This window comes from Folsomia candida, unplaced genomic scaffold (genome assembly GCF_002217175.1).
Source record: "Folsomia candida strain VU population unplaced genomic scaffold, ASM221717v1 Fcan01_Sc029, whole genome shotgun sequence".
Classification (NCBI taxonomy): Eukaryota; Metazoa; Arthropoda; class Collembola; order Entomobryomorpha; family Isotomidae; genus Folsomia; species Folsomia candida.
In genome coordinates this window covers 176,132-195,808 of record NW_019091221.1, presented here as the reverse complement: position 1 = coordinate 195,808, position 19,677 = coordinate 176,132, and the positions used below count along the sequence as shown (strand labels likewise).

General features: G+C 38.1%; 4 protein-coding genes across 5 annotated transcripts; 1 reads left to right on the top strand and 3 right to left on the bottom strand.

The window, feature by feature from the left end:
- Positions 1 to 588: 588 nt before the first annotated feature.
- LOC110860059 (erlin-2-B) lies at positions 589 to 5,179 on the bottom strand. 2 transcript variants are annotated; one of them, XM_035859964.1, is made up of 8 exons: positions 3,985 to 5,179; positions 3,768 to 3,909; positions 3,525 to 3,640; positions 2,864 to 2,955; positions 2,106 to 2,377; positions 1,947 to 2,033; positions 1,808 to 1,866; positions 589 to 1,372 (listed from the first exon to the last, which is right to left on the bottom strand). In XM_035859964.1, the coding sequence occupies exons 3-8, from the start codon at positions 3,563 to 3,565 to the stop codon at positions 961 to 963; spliced, it is 963 nt and encodes a 320-aa protein (XP_035715857.1). In that variant the 5' UTR covers positions 3,566 to 3,640; positions 3,768 to 3,909; positions 3,985 to 5,179; the 3' UTR covers positions 589 to 960. The 2 variants fall into 2 exon arrangements, with proteins under 2 accessions (XP_035715857.1, XP_021964815.1); XM_022109123.2 differs by having other exon boundaries at positions 1,947 to 2,377.
- Positions 5,180 to 5,308: 129 nt separating this feature from the next.
- Positions 5,309 to 9,210, bottom strand: LOC110860110 (3-ketoacyl-CoA thiolase, mitochondrial). The gene is made up of 9 exons (XM_022109174.2): positions 9,052 to 9,210; positions 8,788 to 8,954; positions 8,075 to 8,206; positions 7,817 to 8,000; positions 7,466 to 7,546; positions 7,227 to 7,405; positions 6,555 to 6,755; positions 5,990 to 6,144; positions 5,309 to 5,492 (listed from the first exon to the last, which is right to left on the bottom strand). Exons 1-9 carry the CDS (start codon positions 9,068 to 9,070, stop codon positions 5,411 to 5,413), a joined length of 1,200 nt encoding a protein of 399 aa, XP_021964866.1. The 5' UTR covers positions 9,071 to 9,210; the 3' UTR covers positions 5,309 to 5,410.
- Positions 9,211 to 11,515: 2,305 nt separating this feature from the next.
- Positions 11,516 to 15,913, bottom strand: LOC110860058. The gene has a single exon (XM_022109122.1). It carries the CDS (start codon positions 15,911 to 15,913, stop codon positions 11,516 to 11,518), a length of 4,398 nt encoding a protein of 1,465 aa, XP_021964814.1.
- A 1,949-nt stretch (positions 15,914 to 17,862) lies between these two features.
- On the top strand, positions 17,863 to 18,243 carry LOC110860056 (glutathione S-transferase). Its single transcript, XM_022109121.1, has one exon. It carries the CDS (start codon positions 17,863 to 17,865, stop codon positions 18,241 to 18,243), a length of 381 nt encoding a protein of 126 aa, XP_021964813.1.
- The last annotated feature ends 1,434 nt before the right edge of the window (positions 18,244 to 19,677 follow it).

The following is a 19,677-nucleotide window of genomic DNA, read 5'->3' as shown; positions in this document are numbered from 1 at the left end:
TCTCCCTCCTTCCCGTTTTTTTCCTTTCCGCTTCCTAGTTTTCCACCCCTTTTTTTCCCTCCTTCCCGTTTTTTTCCTTCCCGCTTCGTATTTTTTCGCTCTTTTTCTCCCTCCTTCCCGTTTTTGTCTTTCCGCTTCGTATTTTTTCGTCAATTTTTTTTCTCGTTTTTTTCCCGTTTGTTTTGGCGACAAAAAAAATTTTGCGGCCGCCTTCGGCGTCCGCAAAATTTCCCGGTATCCTCAATACCTGGATACCAAGTTTTTTCCACCAGCGAGTATGATGTCAAAAAGTGGAATAAAATGAACTCAATTGAGTAAATAATTTGGGACGAAGAAAGAACAAATAATACATAATTAGAAATAATAAATGACTACTTAGCACACACAATTATTCCCAGATTGGTTTTGATTGCTCAGGAATAAATCTTTCTTTACCCTACACAGTTTGTTGTAGAAATTTATTTTTGATCTACTTGTAAAAATTGTAGCTGAAAACTACTACAGTTTTTGTAAAATTATGCATTTAAATACATCTTGTGGCTTAATTGGGTATTTAATTGGATGTAGACGAGAACTGATTCAACAAAATCACAAATTTCATGGTCTTTATTTATATAATTTATGATATTCTAATTAATAATAAATATTTCATCCATGTTGTTCTAAATTAATCTCTGGATTACTAAAATTATCCAATTATCCAAAAGTTAAACTTAACTGTTGAAATTCTTTATATTATTTAAGCCCGACAACTACGATCCATGCGGATTGAAAACTGCAAATGCATTTTAAGTAGCGTGAAAACAGGACCTGTTTTTACATGAATTGAAGAAGATTATAATAATTAATTCGGTAAATTCAAATACAAATTCTGCTCGTTTCGAACACGAGAACTTTAATTAGTAAATTGACAAGTCGAGTCGATTAAGTGAGTAAAACGTTAAAAAATGTAATGTTAAATCATCCTTTTACATTTTGTCCCGTTGGCTTTGTCAAAACTGGAGTTACATCCGGCTTAAAACTTTCACCGAGAAACATGTTGGGAATATTATTTCCAAAATACATCTTCGTATTTGTCGTTATGGCTTCGATTCGTTTAAGTTCGAGGTATTCCGGCGTTAAAATTAGGGAATTTCCTTCACCCAACTTTTCTTTTCGGTAACGCTCCGCATCCGCGTGCATTTTTTCTCGGTTAAAAAACATCTCATCCTCGATGGCGGCCATCGTTTTGAGGGATTCTTTCTCCAGGACGCGTTGTTCTAGTTGGATTTTGGCCACTTGTGCGTTCCGCTCGGCCTCAATGACGGCTTTCTTCCGGTCCGTTTCGGCATCCTTTTCTACAACCTTTTGTTTCTGAGTGGATATCAGGAGCCTATGAATTTGTGGGAGAAAAGAACTTTCAGTTGGGAATGAGATGAGAGATGGAAATTATAAATTCTTATAAAATCCAAACCAAGTCAAAATTATTCAAAGATATATGTAATGTGTACCGCTCTAAATATCCACATTCAAAATAACGGATTTAGGAATACAGGCTAAATCCGTTATTCCAAAATGTCAATCGAAAATTTTTCGATTGAAAAAATTCGCAAATTTCCTTTGGTTACTGAAATTTTGTCTGTGAAATTCAACATTTTGTCATCAATGTTGCCATCAGTTTTGATGTTAATAAAAATCTAAATCCAAAATCTTGTAACTAATGGAAATTTAGGGGTTTTTCCCATTGAAAAATTTTTCATTGAAGCGTGACATTTTTTGACCACCCTGTATAGGTATTTACTGACGCGGGAGGATTTAAAGGTCTCACTTTGTTTTTTCAGCCTCCATCAACTCATAATTCCTTTGTATCTCGGATGGAATTCTGGGCTAAATTTTATCAAAAGCAAAATTAGCAAATATTTTAACATATTTGCAATTATCTACTCAGCTTCTCGCATTTTACTTACCTTTGTCACACGAACTGCTTGGATGTGCAAGCCTGGTGCCATAACGTTCAAATCATTTTGCAAAGTACTTTTCAAATTCTCATCAATCTTGTCAAAAAGATCGATATAAACCTCTTGCAAAGTGTGAATCGAGCAAAATTGATTTAGTTCATGGTGAACCTTGTTGAAGATAAGGGCCTTATCGTAATCCGCGGTATAATTCTTGACCACATCCCAAGCATACCGAGCTGAGAGGAGGTTTACTACTTCAATCCGATCAAAGTAAATCATCGCACCGCCGGAAGTTCCGCAAGGAACGTCTCTGACTTGATCGGTTTGAAGGGTGATTTGAATCGAGCGGTAGGTTGTGAGCAATGGTATCATCACTTGGAAGCCGGGGGTTGAAGTGGATTCCAAGAGTGCTCCTGCCCGGTAATATACTCCGATATGACCTACTCCAGAAGATAATACAAATTTTACTGTATTAAAAGCTCACAATGCGATGGTGTGAAGTGTAACCCTCCGATTTAGTTGAGATTTTGAAATTACGTGGTCCAAGTCAATACAACCAATGTTTTTTCAGGCAGTTTGTGCGATGGTCAGAATTTGGCAAAATGTTTGAGGGCAAAGTTGAAAAACGTGCGATTTTTACCAGGAAGAAGATGCAAACTCGCCTTCCATTCTCTTCACGTACTACAGATAAAAATTGCACATTTTTTAACTTTATCGTCAAATACTTTGGGAAATTATGACCATCGCACAAACTGTCTCAAGAAAAGTTGGTTGTATTGACGTGGACCACGTAATTTCAAAATTTCAACCAAATCGGAGGGTTACACTTGACACCATCGCATTGTAAGTAAAAGTGTATTTTTGAGGAGGGAATTAAGAAGTTAGGGACTGTTTGACATTTATTTTAATAGTTAAATATGTATGACCTTCTTCAATTTCGTGGCAACTGGCGACTATCAGACCGATGAAGATAGCAACGCCGACGACGAAAATGCCAATCCCGATTCCTTGCCGAGCACTTTTTACGGATAAAAAAATACATTGAAACATAGCATTCAGAACAATCCGGTAGTAAAGCAGTTACCACCACTGGCTTGTACAGTAGATACGTGTATGTATTCAACAGTACCACCGAATGGTAGTAAATTTTTTACCAATCTGGTTCTACGTTTTACTCCGTAGTTGTACACTCTTAGCAAAATTGGATTGAATCATCACCAAACGGAGTACATATATGACTTAACCGGAGCGGTGAAAACGGGCAACACCGCATAGTGAAAAATATACACCGTTGTGGTGATGAAACCTCACCACTCGGAATCGAACTGCTACCAACCCGGGGAAAAATTATCACCAAATCAATACCATCACGGAGTGTATATATGTCAGACTTCACCACTTTGCTCAGAGTGTAGTTACTTACTAGCTGGGAAATAACATTTGATTATCTAGTTCATACATATATTTGTGGTAGAACCATGTGATAACAGCCAGCACTGGTAATACTTTTGTTACCGGATTATTTTCGGTGTAATGGTTGGTAAGATAATAGTGCAATTAAGTTTAAGTTGTAGCTAAACTATGTACCTGATGGCGATTGGCAACACATTCTCCGTATCGTCCGGCATTTTGAGATTTATTCAGTCGAGTAGTCGTGTTGTATGTAATTTGCAACAAGTTGACACAGGACGGGAAGAAATCACCTGTTTTATTTATTAAATAGTAAAATTTCAAAAATGCCAAAATTAGAATTCTGAAAATGTACTGGATTTCTCAGCTTTTTTGTTTGATGTTAATAATTTCATGCATGCACATAATTTGTGATTTTACCTCTTCATCTGCTGTTTCGTTGATTTGATAAGAATCCGGTTTTCATTACATACATTTTCAGCTTTTGTCTCATATGTAAACATGTATTGATTTGAATCAAATTCTGCGAAATATTTGCCCAATTAGTATGAAATTTTGGATTCTGCAAATATAAATGTTAAAAGTATTGGTATGTATGTAAATAAATACTTCACTGAAATATCTGTAATATTAGTACATGATTTATCGCAAGCTTCCACAGGGTCGCGCTTCTTTGTTATTAATTTGTCACGTTAATTAAGCAGTTTCGAAAATGTTTTGTGGAAGATATTATTTTTATAGTATATTATCTTTCTAATTTTATATTAATGCGTAAGAAATATTTAGTTCCAAGACCCACTTTCACTTTCCGAATTTATCTGTAATTAAGTACAATTTATTATATTCTACACACAAAATTACGTAAAACACAGGACTTAACCCGAAACAGGAAAAACCAACCGGGTGATGGGTATATATGAGAGTGTGTACATATATATATGTACCCGTACAATAACTACGTATGAATGTCCGTTAGAAAGAGAAAGTATCACATCTGCTCATCTCCTTTGTCCTGGTCTGCTCCGGGTAGGGGATCCAGTACTAAAGCTCGTGCATTCCTCACATTACATAAGTATGTATGTACATGTTACATTTTAATTATTTTAGACAGTGGTGGACCAAATTGCATGGAAACACTCTTAAAAATCCGAGAAGGTAAGAATGTTGTGGTATAATAATGATTGGATAGTTGCGACTCCTTCACTGTAAAGCATCCGGAAGTGTCACATATGTACTCCGGGTTGGTATTGATTTCGTAATAATTCATTACTGGATTTGTTATAGTTTGATTCTGAGTGGTAGCGAATTCATTACCACCACATTACTACGCCGTAACGATTGATATTACCGATGCCGGTAGAGTCATATATGTACTCCGTTCGGTAATGATTCGTAATAATTCAATACCAGTTGCCTAAGAGTGTTCCGAATTTATTCCCTACTCGCTGTAGTAAGCTTTTGATTGCCAATTATACTCGTAAGTGGTATTGATGGTAATGATGGTTATTACGTACCCGGCAGAGTCACGAAATTATGTAAATAAGCTATTACTAATGTGCTGTCAAGTATGTAGCATCTGGCAGGAGGCGAACATTTTTAGCAACGCACCAAATGAGATAAATAAATGCTTACTTAAATTAAATTATTTACTTAAATTAATTCTGTGCGGGACCTACCCAGGAGTTAAAGTTGGGGAACAGGCAAGAATCTGTGAATAAGGGGAAGTCCGTGAAGCACAGAGGGAACGAAATATCGAAAAATTCGTAGGAAACGTAGGTATTAAATTGATAAAAAATATTTTCAAATTTCTGGTCAATTTTCGACTTTTTTTACGTTGTGTTTCACAGACCCACAGACTCTTCCTTGTTCCCAAACTTTTTTCTCGGGGCACGGTGCTCCGCGTATAATATTTTCGATTTTGTTTAGAATACCAGGATTAATTTGACATAATAAAAGTATAGTTGGTTATGCAACAGCACGGATGACTGGGATCAAAACTTTATTGATTTTTATTCGAAGTAATACATCGTTATTTAAAGAAGACGATTTTGGTCTCTGGACGATTACAGACTTTCAAGCAAGAGCGCAATTCCTTGTCCACCACCAATACAAGCTGAGCCAATTCCATGCTTGACCCCACGTCGTCTACAAAGATTAAAATGGTGTGTTAATCGTCTCATAATTTCCAAAGTGAACTGTTTGTTTCATTTCCAAAACAAAAACAAATTGCACACAGTGTAGACAGCGGAAGGTAGAATCTACCATGGCGAGCTACTAAATTGTTCAAAAATTGGCCACATATTTTTTATAAAATCAGGATATTCTCTCAACCAAATTGAAAATCTTTCAATTAAGTACAAGCATAAGCGGGCAACCGTGGGGACAGTGGGGACAAAAACCATGATTGGAATTTGCAATCTGCAATTTTCAAATTATTGTGATGGCATGTATTATGTAAATTAAGGTCAATATTTATATATCAACACGCCCTGAGTCCATGAGGACATTGCCCATATGTCACTAGCCTTCCGCGGCCATTGGCACATAAGGAATTCGTTAATTGAGTAATCTTTTTTTAGAATTGGTACCACGATGTCATGACTATCATAAAGACATAATTTACATAATAGCACATAATTTACTTCAACTCTTGTACAAGGTGAGCTGTGATCCTGGAACCGGAAGCTCCGACGGGATGCCCAATCGCAACTGCGCCACCATTCACGTTTAATTTGGCCGGATCGATGTCCAGCTCTTTCTGACAAGCCAACGTTTGTGAGGCAAATGCTTCATTAATCTGATTAAGGGATAAATAGATTCATACATCTTATACGATAAGCTGGAAATGTCTGTGGGCAACGGAGGTGGGAGCAAATATTCCGCAACGGAAGTGAAACTAAAGAAAGTGAACTTTCTAATAGAAAATTGAAAATACAAAATTGAAAAAAAATAAATTTAGAAAAATGACTTAAGTCTCATGGTGGTAATCCTGGGGTAGTTAGCTTGTGACGTTTAATAATTAGACATCAGCCGTTTAATTTATTTGAGTTTTGGCTCCAGTAGAAACTTGAAAATTTACTTTCTTTACTTTTACTTTCGCTTCGTTTCCAACAGACGTTTTCAGTTTATGGTTCTCGCTCGCCCGGAGAGCGACGGGCTTATACGCTAGTAAATTTTATATACTCTAGAATTGAATACGAATCATACCTCGATAAGATCAATTTGGGCTAAGGATTTCCCAGAAATTTTGAGTAATTTTAGTATCGCTGGGACAGGTCCGATGCCCATAATGTGCGGCTCCACACCGGCGATCCCGTACCCCACCAGGCGGGCTAGTGGGGTCAAGTTGTATTCCGTTAAAGCAGCCTCACTCGCAATTATGACGGCTCCCGCCCCGTCGTTTATTCCCTAGAAATTATAAGAAATATGTAAAAACGTGCGAAATGGCTTAAACATATATGTTCACATTCATTCATTTAATCATGAATGAATAAATTATTCATTCAATATTGAAAATTTGAATGAATATTTTATTCTGATTTGTGAATAAATGAATATTGAGTGATTATCTATTCAATTCGTCTGAATAAATAATGAATGAATATTTTTTTCGTCATTCATTTTTAACTCAATGCTTAATACATAGGGAAAGTTGAGAAATTCATCTAATACTGTGAATTTTGGATAAAATGACTAATGCAGGAATGTTGAATAATGAAAAAATGTTGAATAATTAATGAATATATTTTTTTACAAATTATGAACGAGTGAATAATGAATGCATATTTTTTCCAAGGCTTTGAATGAATGAAGTTTGAATGAATAAATATTTTTTTAACATGTATGGTCTTAAATTGAAAATAAGGAATTGTCTCTCACCGATGCAGTCCCAGCGGTGACGGTGCCGTTCTTTTTGAAAACGGCGGGTAGTTTGGACATCATCTCGAGGGTGGTGTTTGGTCTTGGGTGCTCATCCGTTGTAATGGATGTTTCCACGCCACCTTTGCCCTTTACGGTGACAGGAGCCATTTCCTTCGCAAAGAATCCTTGGTCGTTGGCTGAATGAATAAACGGGAAAATGAGACAGTAAATATTTGAGATTATGCTTAATGACAAACCAGCCTTCCACCGCTGCTGGGAGCGGAAGGAAAATTCATCAGCTTCCTGCCGACTGATCCCGTATTTTTCGGCCAAGTTCTCTGTGCAAAAAATTAAAATATAAATCTTCATTGTGTAATAAACTAACAAACACGAAGTTCGTATGAAAATGGGCTGGAGAAAATTGGCTATAATTTCTGATATAATTTTTATGATTTCTTCGAACTTGTAATTTAGGATTATAGAAACTATTTTGTGCAAAATCATTCCGCATAAACTTTGCTGCATTGGTGTTTCACATAATTCTGCACAATTCCTCCCATTGCAGGGCCAATTTTCGCTAGGACATTTTCATACTGACAACTAATAACCTGCAGTTCCACCCATATTTGTTTTGCAATACGAATCAAAGCCTGAACTCCACAAGTGGTCTTCAACCTTATAGTCGGCCCCTAACTTGGTCCCGAAGCGGATATTCCTCAGGTGAAAGGGGGCCCCACTCATGGACTCGCTTCCCGCAGTGAGGACGACTTTAGAGTCCCCCATTGTGATATCCTGCAGGCCAAATTGTTGCAAAAATTAGGTACGAAATATGTAAAATTAATCATTCAGAACATTTGGGTACGAACATGCGCTCCAGTGACGATGGCTTGGAATCCTGAGCCACACATTCGATTGACGTTGAGGGCAGGTCGATCCAACGGGATGCCACAGCGGAGGAGGAGGTGGCGGGAAATGAAGGGACCATCTTCAGAGGAGGACTGTGGAAACCACAATTAATATTGTTTTTTTTTCCTTTCGAGGCCTTAGGCCCATAAAGCACTAATTACATCACATCTTGAATCTGTGTACCAAAAACGATAAAATATAGTACAGATGTAACGCTTGGGTTAGTATTAATATTAAATAATGGATTAGTTTGAGTAATATGTAGGTCGATGCGTAATAACAGAATTCGGTTCTTCTAAATAAAGTAAAAATGGAAATTTTTAATAATTGGAATTTTCGACAAAATTTTGAAGTTTTATCATTTGCCAAAACCTTGAATTTTTAACAAGTTTAGGTTTTTTAACAAAATTTTGAGTTTTTAGAAAATTTTGAAAGCAGAATTAGCCAACGAGTCTCGAGGAGTCCAAACATCCGAAAATTAATATTTTCATAATATCTTTAAGATGTTGGGACAAGTCTTTAAGATATCTGAAGAGTATCAATACTCCGGACGTTTGGTGTTCTTAAAGATATGTATCATTACGATATTTTGTTGCAGATTGAGAGGATTTTGTACGTCACATGTATCGTCAAAAATTCAATTATGCAAATGTAACTACTTTTATGTACTCACACTGATAACATTCCCCACGACGACGGAATCAATAATTTCTGGATTCACATTTCCCGCTGCCAGCGCCGCTTTTGAGGCCACCTCGGCCAAGTCGATGCTCGTCTTGGATGACAATTTACCCCCAAAAGCACCAAATGGAGTTCGTTTAGCAGCCACAATAAATATCCCTGTAAAATTCTAGTAAATTATCCAATAACTCTTGTCAAGGGGCATTTCTCACTCAATTAACTTGTTACGGGTCCTAATACATAGTTACATATTTACCTTTCGTAATGGAAGCCATAACGTTGTATTGAAAATTGTAGGAAGTTTCCAAAGAATGTATTTAGTGCACAGGAGAGGATCTAAATTGATGAAGTAAAGAGTATATATGCTTTAAGATAACTGTTGCCAAGCTGAAATTGTACATATCTATGCATACATATGCACAATCAAACCAAACGAATGGTTTGATAAGATAAGGTCACGAACCAAATAATTATGTTCGTATGGCATGATCCAATTAACTAGAATGGTAGTGTATAGTGTTGATGAATGGTTTATATTATGTATGATACCAAATACTTATGCAGAATTGCCAAATATGCAGATGAGATTGTTGATGAGTGTCATATCATAAGTTAGATAAATGAGCTAATAATTCACCACATCGTTTCGTCCTGCCTCGTGTTAAATGAGATGAGGCGATGTGAGTTACCAGTCTCAAATGAGTGAATATGTCTTCTTTATTACATAAGTATAGGCTAATAAATTACAAAGACTGAAATATCTGGTAAGATAAGACAATTGTCATCCTCAGTTATCACGAATCGGTATTTATTTTCCCTTTCATTCGGTTGTATATCGTGATGCACAAATTATTCGTACATTATCTTGAAAATTTATTATAAATTTATGCAACCGAATTCAAATACTAATGAAGCAGATTAGTTCGAAAATGTATGTATTTAATCAAAATGGTAAGTAAAATGTGGGAGATTGTTATATTGAATCGAGTTGAAGAGATTGGAATAAAGTCTCAAAAGGCCTCAAATCATTATTTTGTATTTAGTTTTTTACACATAAAAAACATGTCGCACAAAATTCCATAAACCATAGTTCCACATGAAGGATGAACAATTATCTAACCAAACAAAATCCTAAATTTTTTCACAGGATTTTAACCATTGCGATTTTACGCGTAATAGTTAAAACGTACACTGGTGCATATTTGGAAACCATATATACATACAACTTTTTGATAGAAACGAAGCACTTATCAATATATATACACTGTAAAGCATCCGGTAGAGTCATATAAATATGTACCCGGTACAGGTATTGATTTGGTAATAATTCCCTACCATTTTGGTAATAGTTTGATTCGGAGTGGTAACGATTTCATTACCACCACATTACATACTAACCCGTAACGATCGATATTACCGATGCCGGTAGAGTCATACATACATATATGTCCTCCGTCCGGTAAGGACGCGTAATGATTCAATACCAGTTGCTTAAGAGTGGAGATACATACAAAAATATGTACATATGTGAAAGCAAAGATTGCAGAAAGCAGTTTTACCCAAGTCTGAACCTGTCCATAAAACGGTAACGAATATTTTCATGTTGTGTCACGTTCATGGTCATCACACGTGTGCATCCAACCTCGCTTACACACTATCTCCTCTGTAATGAGCGTTACGCAAAGTGTGCTCACTTTTTTGTGGATTTTTTTTAATCAGAAAAGCTTACAGTGTTTTTGCATATGAGGTATTACATTCCTTTAATCGCACTATGCGAACACGGTTCGATAATATGTAAATATGTAATAGTGGCCAGGAGGATATGTATAAAAGCAGCTGTCCAGTATTACATTCTCAGTATTTATTAATCGTCCACCTTTGATTCACATTTTCTGAAATGGCCTATAAACTGTATTATTATGATATTCGGGGTGGGGCCGAGACGATTAGGATGATTCTCTCGTACGGTGGGATCCAATTTGAGGACATTCGTGCCCCCATGTTCCCACTCCCACCCAAGTTGCCCACGGAAATTAAGGAAAGTAAGGAATAATCATTATTATCATTTTACTTTGGAAGCAATAATACCGGTGACATTTTTGTTACAGGGGCAGGATTTGGTTATACTGTACATTTTTAATAATCTGGTTATCTCACAAATATAATTATTTCTGATTAATAAATTTGCTACAACTTGGAATTAATTTTCTACCAGTTGACAAAAATTTCTTACCGGTGGCTAAACCTTTGTTACCAAGCTGATACGACATGGTATCATGTATGTGCATGTGCAGCTGGGTAATAATGTATAGCCAGCTTACCAGAATATAAAAAATCCTTAAAAACAAATTTTGTATGTAGTGTGTAAAAGTATTTAAACTTTTGTTCCCTTCAGGAACGACCTGGGGAACAATTCCACTGATGGAGTTCGAAGGGAAAAAACTAAACCAGTCGCTTGCAATTACTCGCTACTTTGCCAAAAAGTTTGACCTTGTCGGCTCCAACGACTGAGGCCGCACAATGTGATGAATACGTCGACACCGTGGTGGACTATGTGAAGCGTATGAATTATTTGTTAAATTAACAAATTTGCGATAAAATTTCATGTAGCATCGTATTTAAATATGTGTTGGGTCAGACGTGAAAAACTACCCGTCGTTCACCGTACCACGAAAATGAAGTGAAGGGTGGAAGGAAAAGATAACTAAACTTTGCTGAAACTAAACTGAGAAGAGCACGATGTCCAACTCGACACAGCGGTACACTGCACATGTGTATAGCACAATCCAGCACTTCTTTCCGTCATTGAGGTAAAGCGGTCCCGCTAAATCGACGCCAGTGGTACTGAATACTTCGCCCACGGTGACACGCTTCTCTGGTAACGCCACTGGATTAACTTGAAAGGGTTTGGCATCAAATCTTCTACAATTGGCACATCCTCTGATTGCTTGAGTGACAGTTTTTCTAGCTTGTTGGATCCAGTATTTCTCCCTGAGTTTTCCAACCGTAAACTGCACTCCTCCGTGCCCGTGAAATCGATGCATCTCTCTGATGAGCTCCTGAACTAATTGACATTTTGCAGGTAGCAGCATCGGAAATCGGAATCCATCGCTGTCGTCGGAATATTCTAACTTGGTCCGTACATGCAGCAAATTGTCCTCCATCAAAATTACTCTTGGTTGCACTTTCTTCGCATCAGGAAAATATTGACGTTGTAATACACGGATGAGTATTACCTCTGCAAATCTGAGTTCGGGCGGCGTCATGAATTTAGGATAAGGTTTCTTGACTGCTCCTTTTCCCACGAACCTCAAAATATACGCCAATACTCTTACATTCTTCTGATATGATGCAAACTTGGTGCTGAAAAGGGGGGAGTCGTGTCTCGAGATTAAAGTCAGATTAGACTTCTTCTTCTCTTCTTGCACCAAAGCCTCGACGACACCTTCTTCTTTAATGGGGGGCCAGGCTTCTTTTGACAACTTCAACCATGCTGGTCCCTCCCACCACTTCGAATTCAACAGCTCGGTCGGCGAACACCCACGAGACGGAAGGTCTGCCGGATTCTGCTTTCCGGGGCAATGTCTCCAGTCTTCTTTATTGGAATTCTTATTTATTTCCTTAATACGATTGCCCACAAAAGTATTCCATATCTCGTCTCGCCGAATCCACTGTAACGCTGTTGTTGAGTCACTCCAGAAGTAACTCTTCACATCTTCATATCCGAGGGCGTTCTTCACTGTATTTGCTAATCTTACACCAATCAAACATCCCATAAGTTCCAATCGAGGAATTGTTATTTTCTTGTTATTCTTCTTGGGATCTTCTTTCTTCATTGGTGCCACCCTGGACTTCGCCATCAATAGCTGGACACACACATTACTCTCTCTGGTCGATCTGGCAAACACCACTGCTGAATAAGCGTTCTGGCTGGCGTCTGTAAATGTGTGAAGCTCCAGGTCATCAATACTTCCTACTGCCCATCTTGGAATTCTGATCTTGCTTAATACTCGTGCCTCCTCGCACCACGTCTTCACTTTGTTGATGGCTTCTGTACCCCATAACTCATCCCATTTCAAATCTTGAGCCCACGCCTCCTGCAACATAATTTTCAATTGGAGCACGGTGGGGGAGGTGAAGCCGATCGGATCAAATACTTGAGATGCGATGGATAGCACGGTCCTCTTAGTTACGTTCAAGTCTTCTTTTCCCAAGTGGAGTGGAAGATCACAAAACATTTCATCCTTTGACTTGTCCCAATTATAGCCCAGCACCCACGTCACTTCTCGTTCCATCTTATCATCCGCGTTGGACTCCCATTCGCGAAGATCCATCTTAGCGTGGAGGAGAATTGCTGTTGACTCGGCTCTAAATTCCGTATATTGGCTAATTGATTCAAAGGAAGTCACACAATTGTCGACATACAGCGACCTCAACAGTTCCATTCCTGCCTTCTTGTCTTCTTCTGGTAAATGCAGGAGATGGAATTCAAGAACAGCAGCCAGTATGAATGGACTGCAGTTCATACCGAATACAACACGACAATGTTGATATTCTTGCACTACTTTGGCTTCAAAATCTTTCCACCACAAGAAACGTTGAAACTTCCGGTCCTCTTGGTTCACTCCAATCATCTGGAAAGCCTTGCGGATGTCTGAAATGACTCCCACCTTCTTTGCCCGGAACCTGATAAGTATTTTCGGAATTATTTCCAGCAAATTTGGGCCTTTCTCGAGACATTGGTTCAATGACGGATAATTTCCAACTCTACACGACGCGTCGAAGACGGGTCGAACTGGTGTGGTCAGACTTTCTGGCTTAAAGACTGGCCGGTGAGGGAGATAATGTCCTGTGGGCTTTTCTTCTCGATCAAGACGCTCGATGATACCTTCTTTCTCCCAAGCCCGAAAAATGTCGTAGTTTTCGAATTCACCCTTTGTCACGACTCTGGTTGAAGTGGATTCGAGTCTCTGCATAGCAACATTTCGATTGTCCGGGATTCTCATCGACTCGGTAAGCCACGGCAGTTTAATGACATATCGCCCATCCCTGTCCCGCTCCAAGTTCTTCTGAAATTCTTCTTTAACTTTTGCTTCATGCTCATCTTGAGTGCCTTTCTGTATTGTATCACTAATTCCAAGAGTGTCCAGATCCCATAAAGCTGATAATTCCTTGGTTCTGGTGCACATAATAATACTTCTGGCTGCCAAGGTCTGACTCTTCTGTTTCGGCAGCTCTCCATTCAGGTACCACCCAATGGTTGTTTCGGTTGCGATCACACTTGTATTCAATTTGACCATCCTTCCTGTTACAAGTCTTCCTATTAAATTGGAGCCGATCAGGATGTCAATGTTGTGAGAATCAACGTAAGTGTCTGTAAGGACAACATTCAGCTTTAGCAAATCTTTTATCCAAGGGCCAACGGGAATTGGAGCACAGTCGCCACAAATTGTCCTTGCACTAAAAAGTGGTATTTCCTCCGTCTTCTTTAGCATATTCTTCCCTGCAGGTAGGCCTTCTAACTTCACGTTGTACTGCTTTCTCTCACACACATCATATCCACCTCCAAATACTGTTGTGAAGACTTTCTTCCCAATCGGAGTCAAATGAAGCTCTTCTGCAAATTCCTCTCTAATATAACTGATGTCACTCCCCGAGTCAATCAGTAATCTGGCCTCTCTGTACTGATTCTTGTTGCCAGAAACTTTAACCCTCATTATTCCTCTGAGGACGACCTTATCTTCATTAGTAGAGGTCTTCATTGCTACGGTGGGTTGAATATTGGTCATTGTTTTAACCCCATCAGTGACCGCCTCTTCTTCTTTTGATTGCTTATGGCTGCACATCACCTGATGATGAGGTTTCTCGCAAATGAAACACTTCACTTTTCCTTTGCATTTGCTTGCAACATGATTTCTCTTCAAGCACTTGAAGCAAGCTCTTTGTTCTTTAATCTTCTCATTTTTTTCATCCATCGACATCTTTCTTGCTTTATAGCACTCTGGGCTATTGTGTCCCGTCTTATCACAAAATATGCACGAATTGGACTTGTCGGAAGTGAATAGTGCAGCCGCTGTTGCAGGTGACTCGGATCCTCCCAGTTTCTTTGGATCTCGTTGACCTTTCTTGCTTAATTTATCCGGGAGTACATTTACACCGAAACCATCTCTTGCCAAATTAATTTGTTGCTCGCTCCGCACTTCCGTCTCACAGAACTCCACCAATAATGACAGCTTTGTTTTCGGTGGGTCCATTAAACTTCCGTTCTGTCGGGACATCGGGTTCCTCTGCCAGGCGCGTAACACTTCCTCAGGTAAACTAGATTCTACCATGGGGAACAAGAATGTCTCAGGGCTTGCATTTCCAATATTCAGCGATTGCAACGCCCGTAGATGAGTCTTCATCAAGACGAGCAAGACGAGCTTCGATAACGGGAACTTTTCCTTGTTAGTCACATTCTTGATAATAAGTCCCAAGAGCTCTCTCACATAAACTTGAATCTGGACGTCATCTCTACCATACTGTTCCTTTGGTGCCTCCACTGCTAAAGGATAATTCTTGTCGGTGGGTGGAAATCCGTCTACTATTTCTGCTGCCTCTGTTCCTTCGGTCATCGACTGTCGTAAGTACTGGAACTTCACACTGGAATGCAGCCCTTCATCGTCGTGGATTTGTCTAAAGTACGACCACCAACCTAACCAGTCCTTAAGCGCCCCACTAAACTTTTTGATTTCTGTTTTAGGCAACTTATAGGTTCTGTTCTTTTCACTAATTTTGTTCTCATCGTTGTCAGATGAACTGGACTTTGCATCACTATCATGTCCATTCTTCTTCATCCAACCTCTGATTTTCACCATGCCCAGCTTGATCTTGTCTTCATATTCTGCAGCACAATCCGTCTCTGCGTTGACTAATTCCTCATCGTGTTCACCAGCAATCATGGAGTCGAGATACTCGTTGTCTAAGGCACCAATGGTCACTTTGAGATCATCTAGGGTCTCCTTGTGGCAAGTAAGCTTCTCCAGTGAAGTGTCCTGTTTCGCCAGCTCGTTCTCAACGTCTTGAAGCAAGGTGACCCTCCTTCTGACGGCGGTCCTCTTCTTCTTAATTTTATCCATGGCGGAGATTCTATTGAATTAGCAAATTCGACAAAGAGCACAAATTAGAATAATCCACGTGACTTAGATCACTGAACGGTACGACCTGAACTACCCCCGAATGCTCAGGGTAGGGCCCACCAAGTGGCAATTCCGAATCCAAAAATGATCCAGGTCTCTAACGCCAAATCCTCTTTGCGGTCGTCGTCACCTCTGCACGGCTTAACTAATTTCTTCTGATCCCTCCACGGATCACGTCGAGGTCACCAAAATGTTGGGTCAGACGTGAAAAACTACCCGTCATTCACCGTACCACGAAAATGAAGTGAAGGGTGGAAGGAAAAGATAACTAAACTTTGCTGAAACTAAACTGAGAAGAGAATTTAACGTGAACTAAGTTAGCAATAACTTTTGTTGACACCTCACAGGGATTTACTCATTTACTCAAAACTATTTATTGCAACAATTAAATTGATCACACTCAAGAAATTAATTATAAAGATCAATTATCAAAAACTTTTTCATTCCCTCTCACTCTCAGCAACAAGACTAAATTTATAACAAAGAAAAAATGCCAATCACTCTCTTTCTCGCACGTAGGCTTTAGACCGGCACATACAAAATTATTGGGAAATATGAGAAACACATACATACTAAAATAATCAAATTCCACATATGTATGCACGCACAATTTCGTGAACTTATTTACATATTTGCGAAACGGGTGCCAGTACAACCGCCCAACCAAAATTTGTTTTCTTCCAACCAAAAGTAATAATTTTGGCAACATCGAAATTTGCAACCAATCGATTTTTTGTCTAACTAAAATGTAAAATATTACAGCCAGATAATTGATATTTATGTGTTAAAGAAATTGCCTTAATTTTGCGAACTTACATATTTGCTAAACGGATAAGTTAGGTGACAGGGTTTAGAAATACAAAATCTTTGGAAAGGGAATCACTTTATTTCAGCGGTCAAAATGATATCGCTTTTCATTAACGTTTTTATGTAAGTAAACTGCGAAAGAAGAACAGGCTAACTATTGGCAAAGCTTGCAGACAAATGTACATATGTACTTACATAAGTAGATATTTTAAATGGAAGAATTTTCGAAATTTAGCACGATTAGCATTTCCTCTAACGATGCAAGGAACTACATAATGTTCACTTAAAGTGATTCTGCGACACTAAATGGCTCTACCTCGATGCTCACGATTTTATTATCAAAGAGTTACAATACCTTCTGTGATAATAAAATTTCGCACAGATATTATTTCCTGAATAGTAATAGATTTGAATTTCTACGAACTGTTTTTTAATCTTTGGTGACAAAACCCTTGTGAATACTTATGTATGGTAACATGTACATGGTAACTGATAGCAAAATGAGCACCGTGAAATTTCTACCCCCTTATTCTAGCAAATTATTAAGAGTATATTAACAGCTAAAACTGATAATTTATCAGTTTTAGTTTGTGTCAGAAAACTACATAAAATATGTTGTTTTTATGCAGATGATTAATTTTTTATTTCTTAATTTCTCTCTAAGGGTTATGATGGTTATTAAAGCTTACTTCCTAATTGATACTTTGTCGTAGGAGAATGTCTTTTTGTAATGCGAGAAAGATTAAAATTACTTATATTGAAATTATGTAGGGCTTATAATCTTCGTATCATTTTTTAAATACCAAATGACCTCATGCATACTCAGAAAAATAATTACTAACTTCCAAATAATGCTGTGAAATAAAATGAGTTTGCAAAACTTTTGAAATTCGAGCTTGACTTGCACTTGCAGGGTCAAATCTGGCAATAATATTTTGTATTTTGAAATGTATTTTAAATACGTATTTTGTATTTTGTATTTTTAGATTTCGGCGATTTTGGGCAAAAGTATTTTGTATTTTGTATTTTGATGAGATTCGAGTATTTTGTATTTTGTAATTATATTTTGAAGGTTCACAACAATGTATTTTGTATTTTATAACCCATGTATTTTGCCCAACCCTGCTGATAAATTCGTTGATTGCACAGCTTGGGTTCCCATCCTGATGGAGCAGGACGACGTCAAACGGAAGCGGCTGGAACAGGAGCAGAAGGTTAAATCCAAGGATCAGTACATGGACAAGTTTGAGAAAATCGTGAAGGACAACGGGGGCCGTTTCCTCGTGGGAAATAAGTTGAGCTGGGCAAACATTTATCTGGCACATGTGCTCAACAGCGGGGAACTAAATCATGGGATACGATTTATTGATGAATATCCCGCCCTCAAGTCGATGTATGAAAATGTCATGAACACTCCAGGGATTAAGGAATGGATGGAGAAGCGGCCGGATACCAAGTACTAAATTTTGCAAGTGTGGCGCAAATTTTTGGTATATGTACAGAATTAAATCATTTGTCATTTGCAAAATAATGAAAATAAGAGATTAATTAAATCTGGTTCAGCACAAAATTGAATTTGGTGTAATTTTATTTTTATCGGGAAACTGCAGAAAACTGGTTCTGGCATGTGCAAATCTTTCAATGTAGAAGGTTTGACTTTCTAATGTGAATTCTTGTCGTGAGCAATAAATAACAAGTATGATCACAACGAGACTAGAACTCAGTGACTACTGCCTATTCCGAGATTTTTGAAAAAGCTCAGTGGGTGGAGATTTCGACCATTTGTGAGGTAAAAGCAACAGTTTTGACTTTTTGTCTAAAACCATTCATAAAACTGGGGCAGAGGTTTTTAATGCAATCGGACCAAGCGCGTTGACCTCGTAAGGGAGTAAAGGAATTCTACTAAATTGATGAATGATAAGGTGAGTATCCAAATTTTATTGTGGGATCATGGTTGACACAAAGACTTACGCCGGACCCCTCGTATACGAAACTTTGAGTGGCTAATTTTGATTTACACTTTGAATTTTCATCAATGTGAGGGTGACTCTCGTACTTATCAATGGCCCGACCCAGGAAAAAATCCTACTCGACATCACCAATATGATGGTCGGGAGGTGGATAAAGAGCATGTACGCCGTGAAGTGGCGACGTAGGTGGAAATCTGCAATGCCATGCATAAATTCTGCGATTTTTGTATGGTTTAATTTTCCCTCGGATTTTGTCATTGCTAAATTTTTAATATAAGGGACTTGTCTGTACCTACCGTAAAAATATATATGTTCTTGTTCAATAAGGGTAATGAAGTATTATCAATATTTACATAGGTTCCTGTGTACATAAACCTTCAATTTACCGATAAACTATTTATTACAAGAATTTAACAGTAAGTATATCCTCCAGAAACTTCTTAGTTGTCGAGTCAATCCAAAAAGTCTGATGGAATCTCTACTTGCGTATTTAAAGTGTTTGTAGTCGTGTGAATGCAGGGAGGGCTGAAAAGAAGGAAAATACATAGTGGGGTCATAAGTTCTCGTGAATGCATTTCCGGTAATAAATCCCAAAGTATTAGAGCTATCTGTTCGAAATTTTTATGGATTAACAAGGTATTAATATTGTTTAGAAATCATAACTTCTTTGTCAAGATTTCGTCCACGGGCAATTAGACAAGACATAACTCGTGACGGCCACAGGTCGATCGTGGTACGCGCCAATTTTCGTGCCAAAAGTATTTCAGACTTTTCACCGTTGGCAAAAAATTTAATAGAAAAAAAGGCCAGATATTTGTTGTACAGAAGTCTGACATCCGTTTAAGTATGCGGAAGTCAATACGAAGTCATCACCGTGGTGTGAATGGGAGCAAGTTGGCTGGAGAAATGAAATCTCTGTTTTTTACC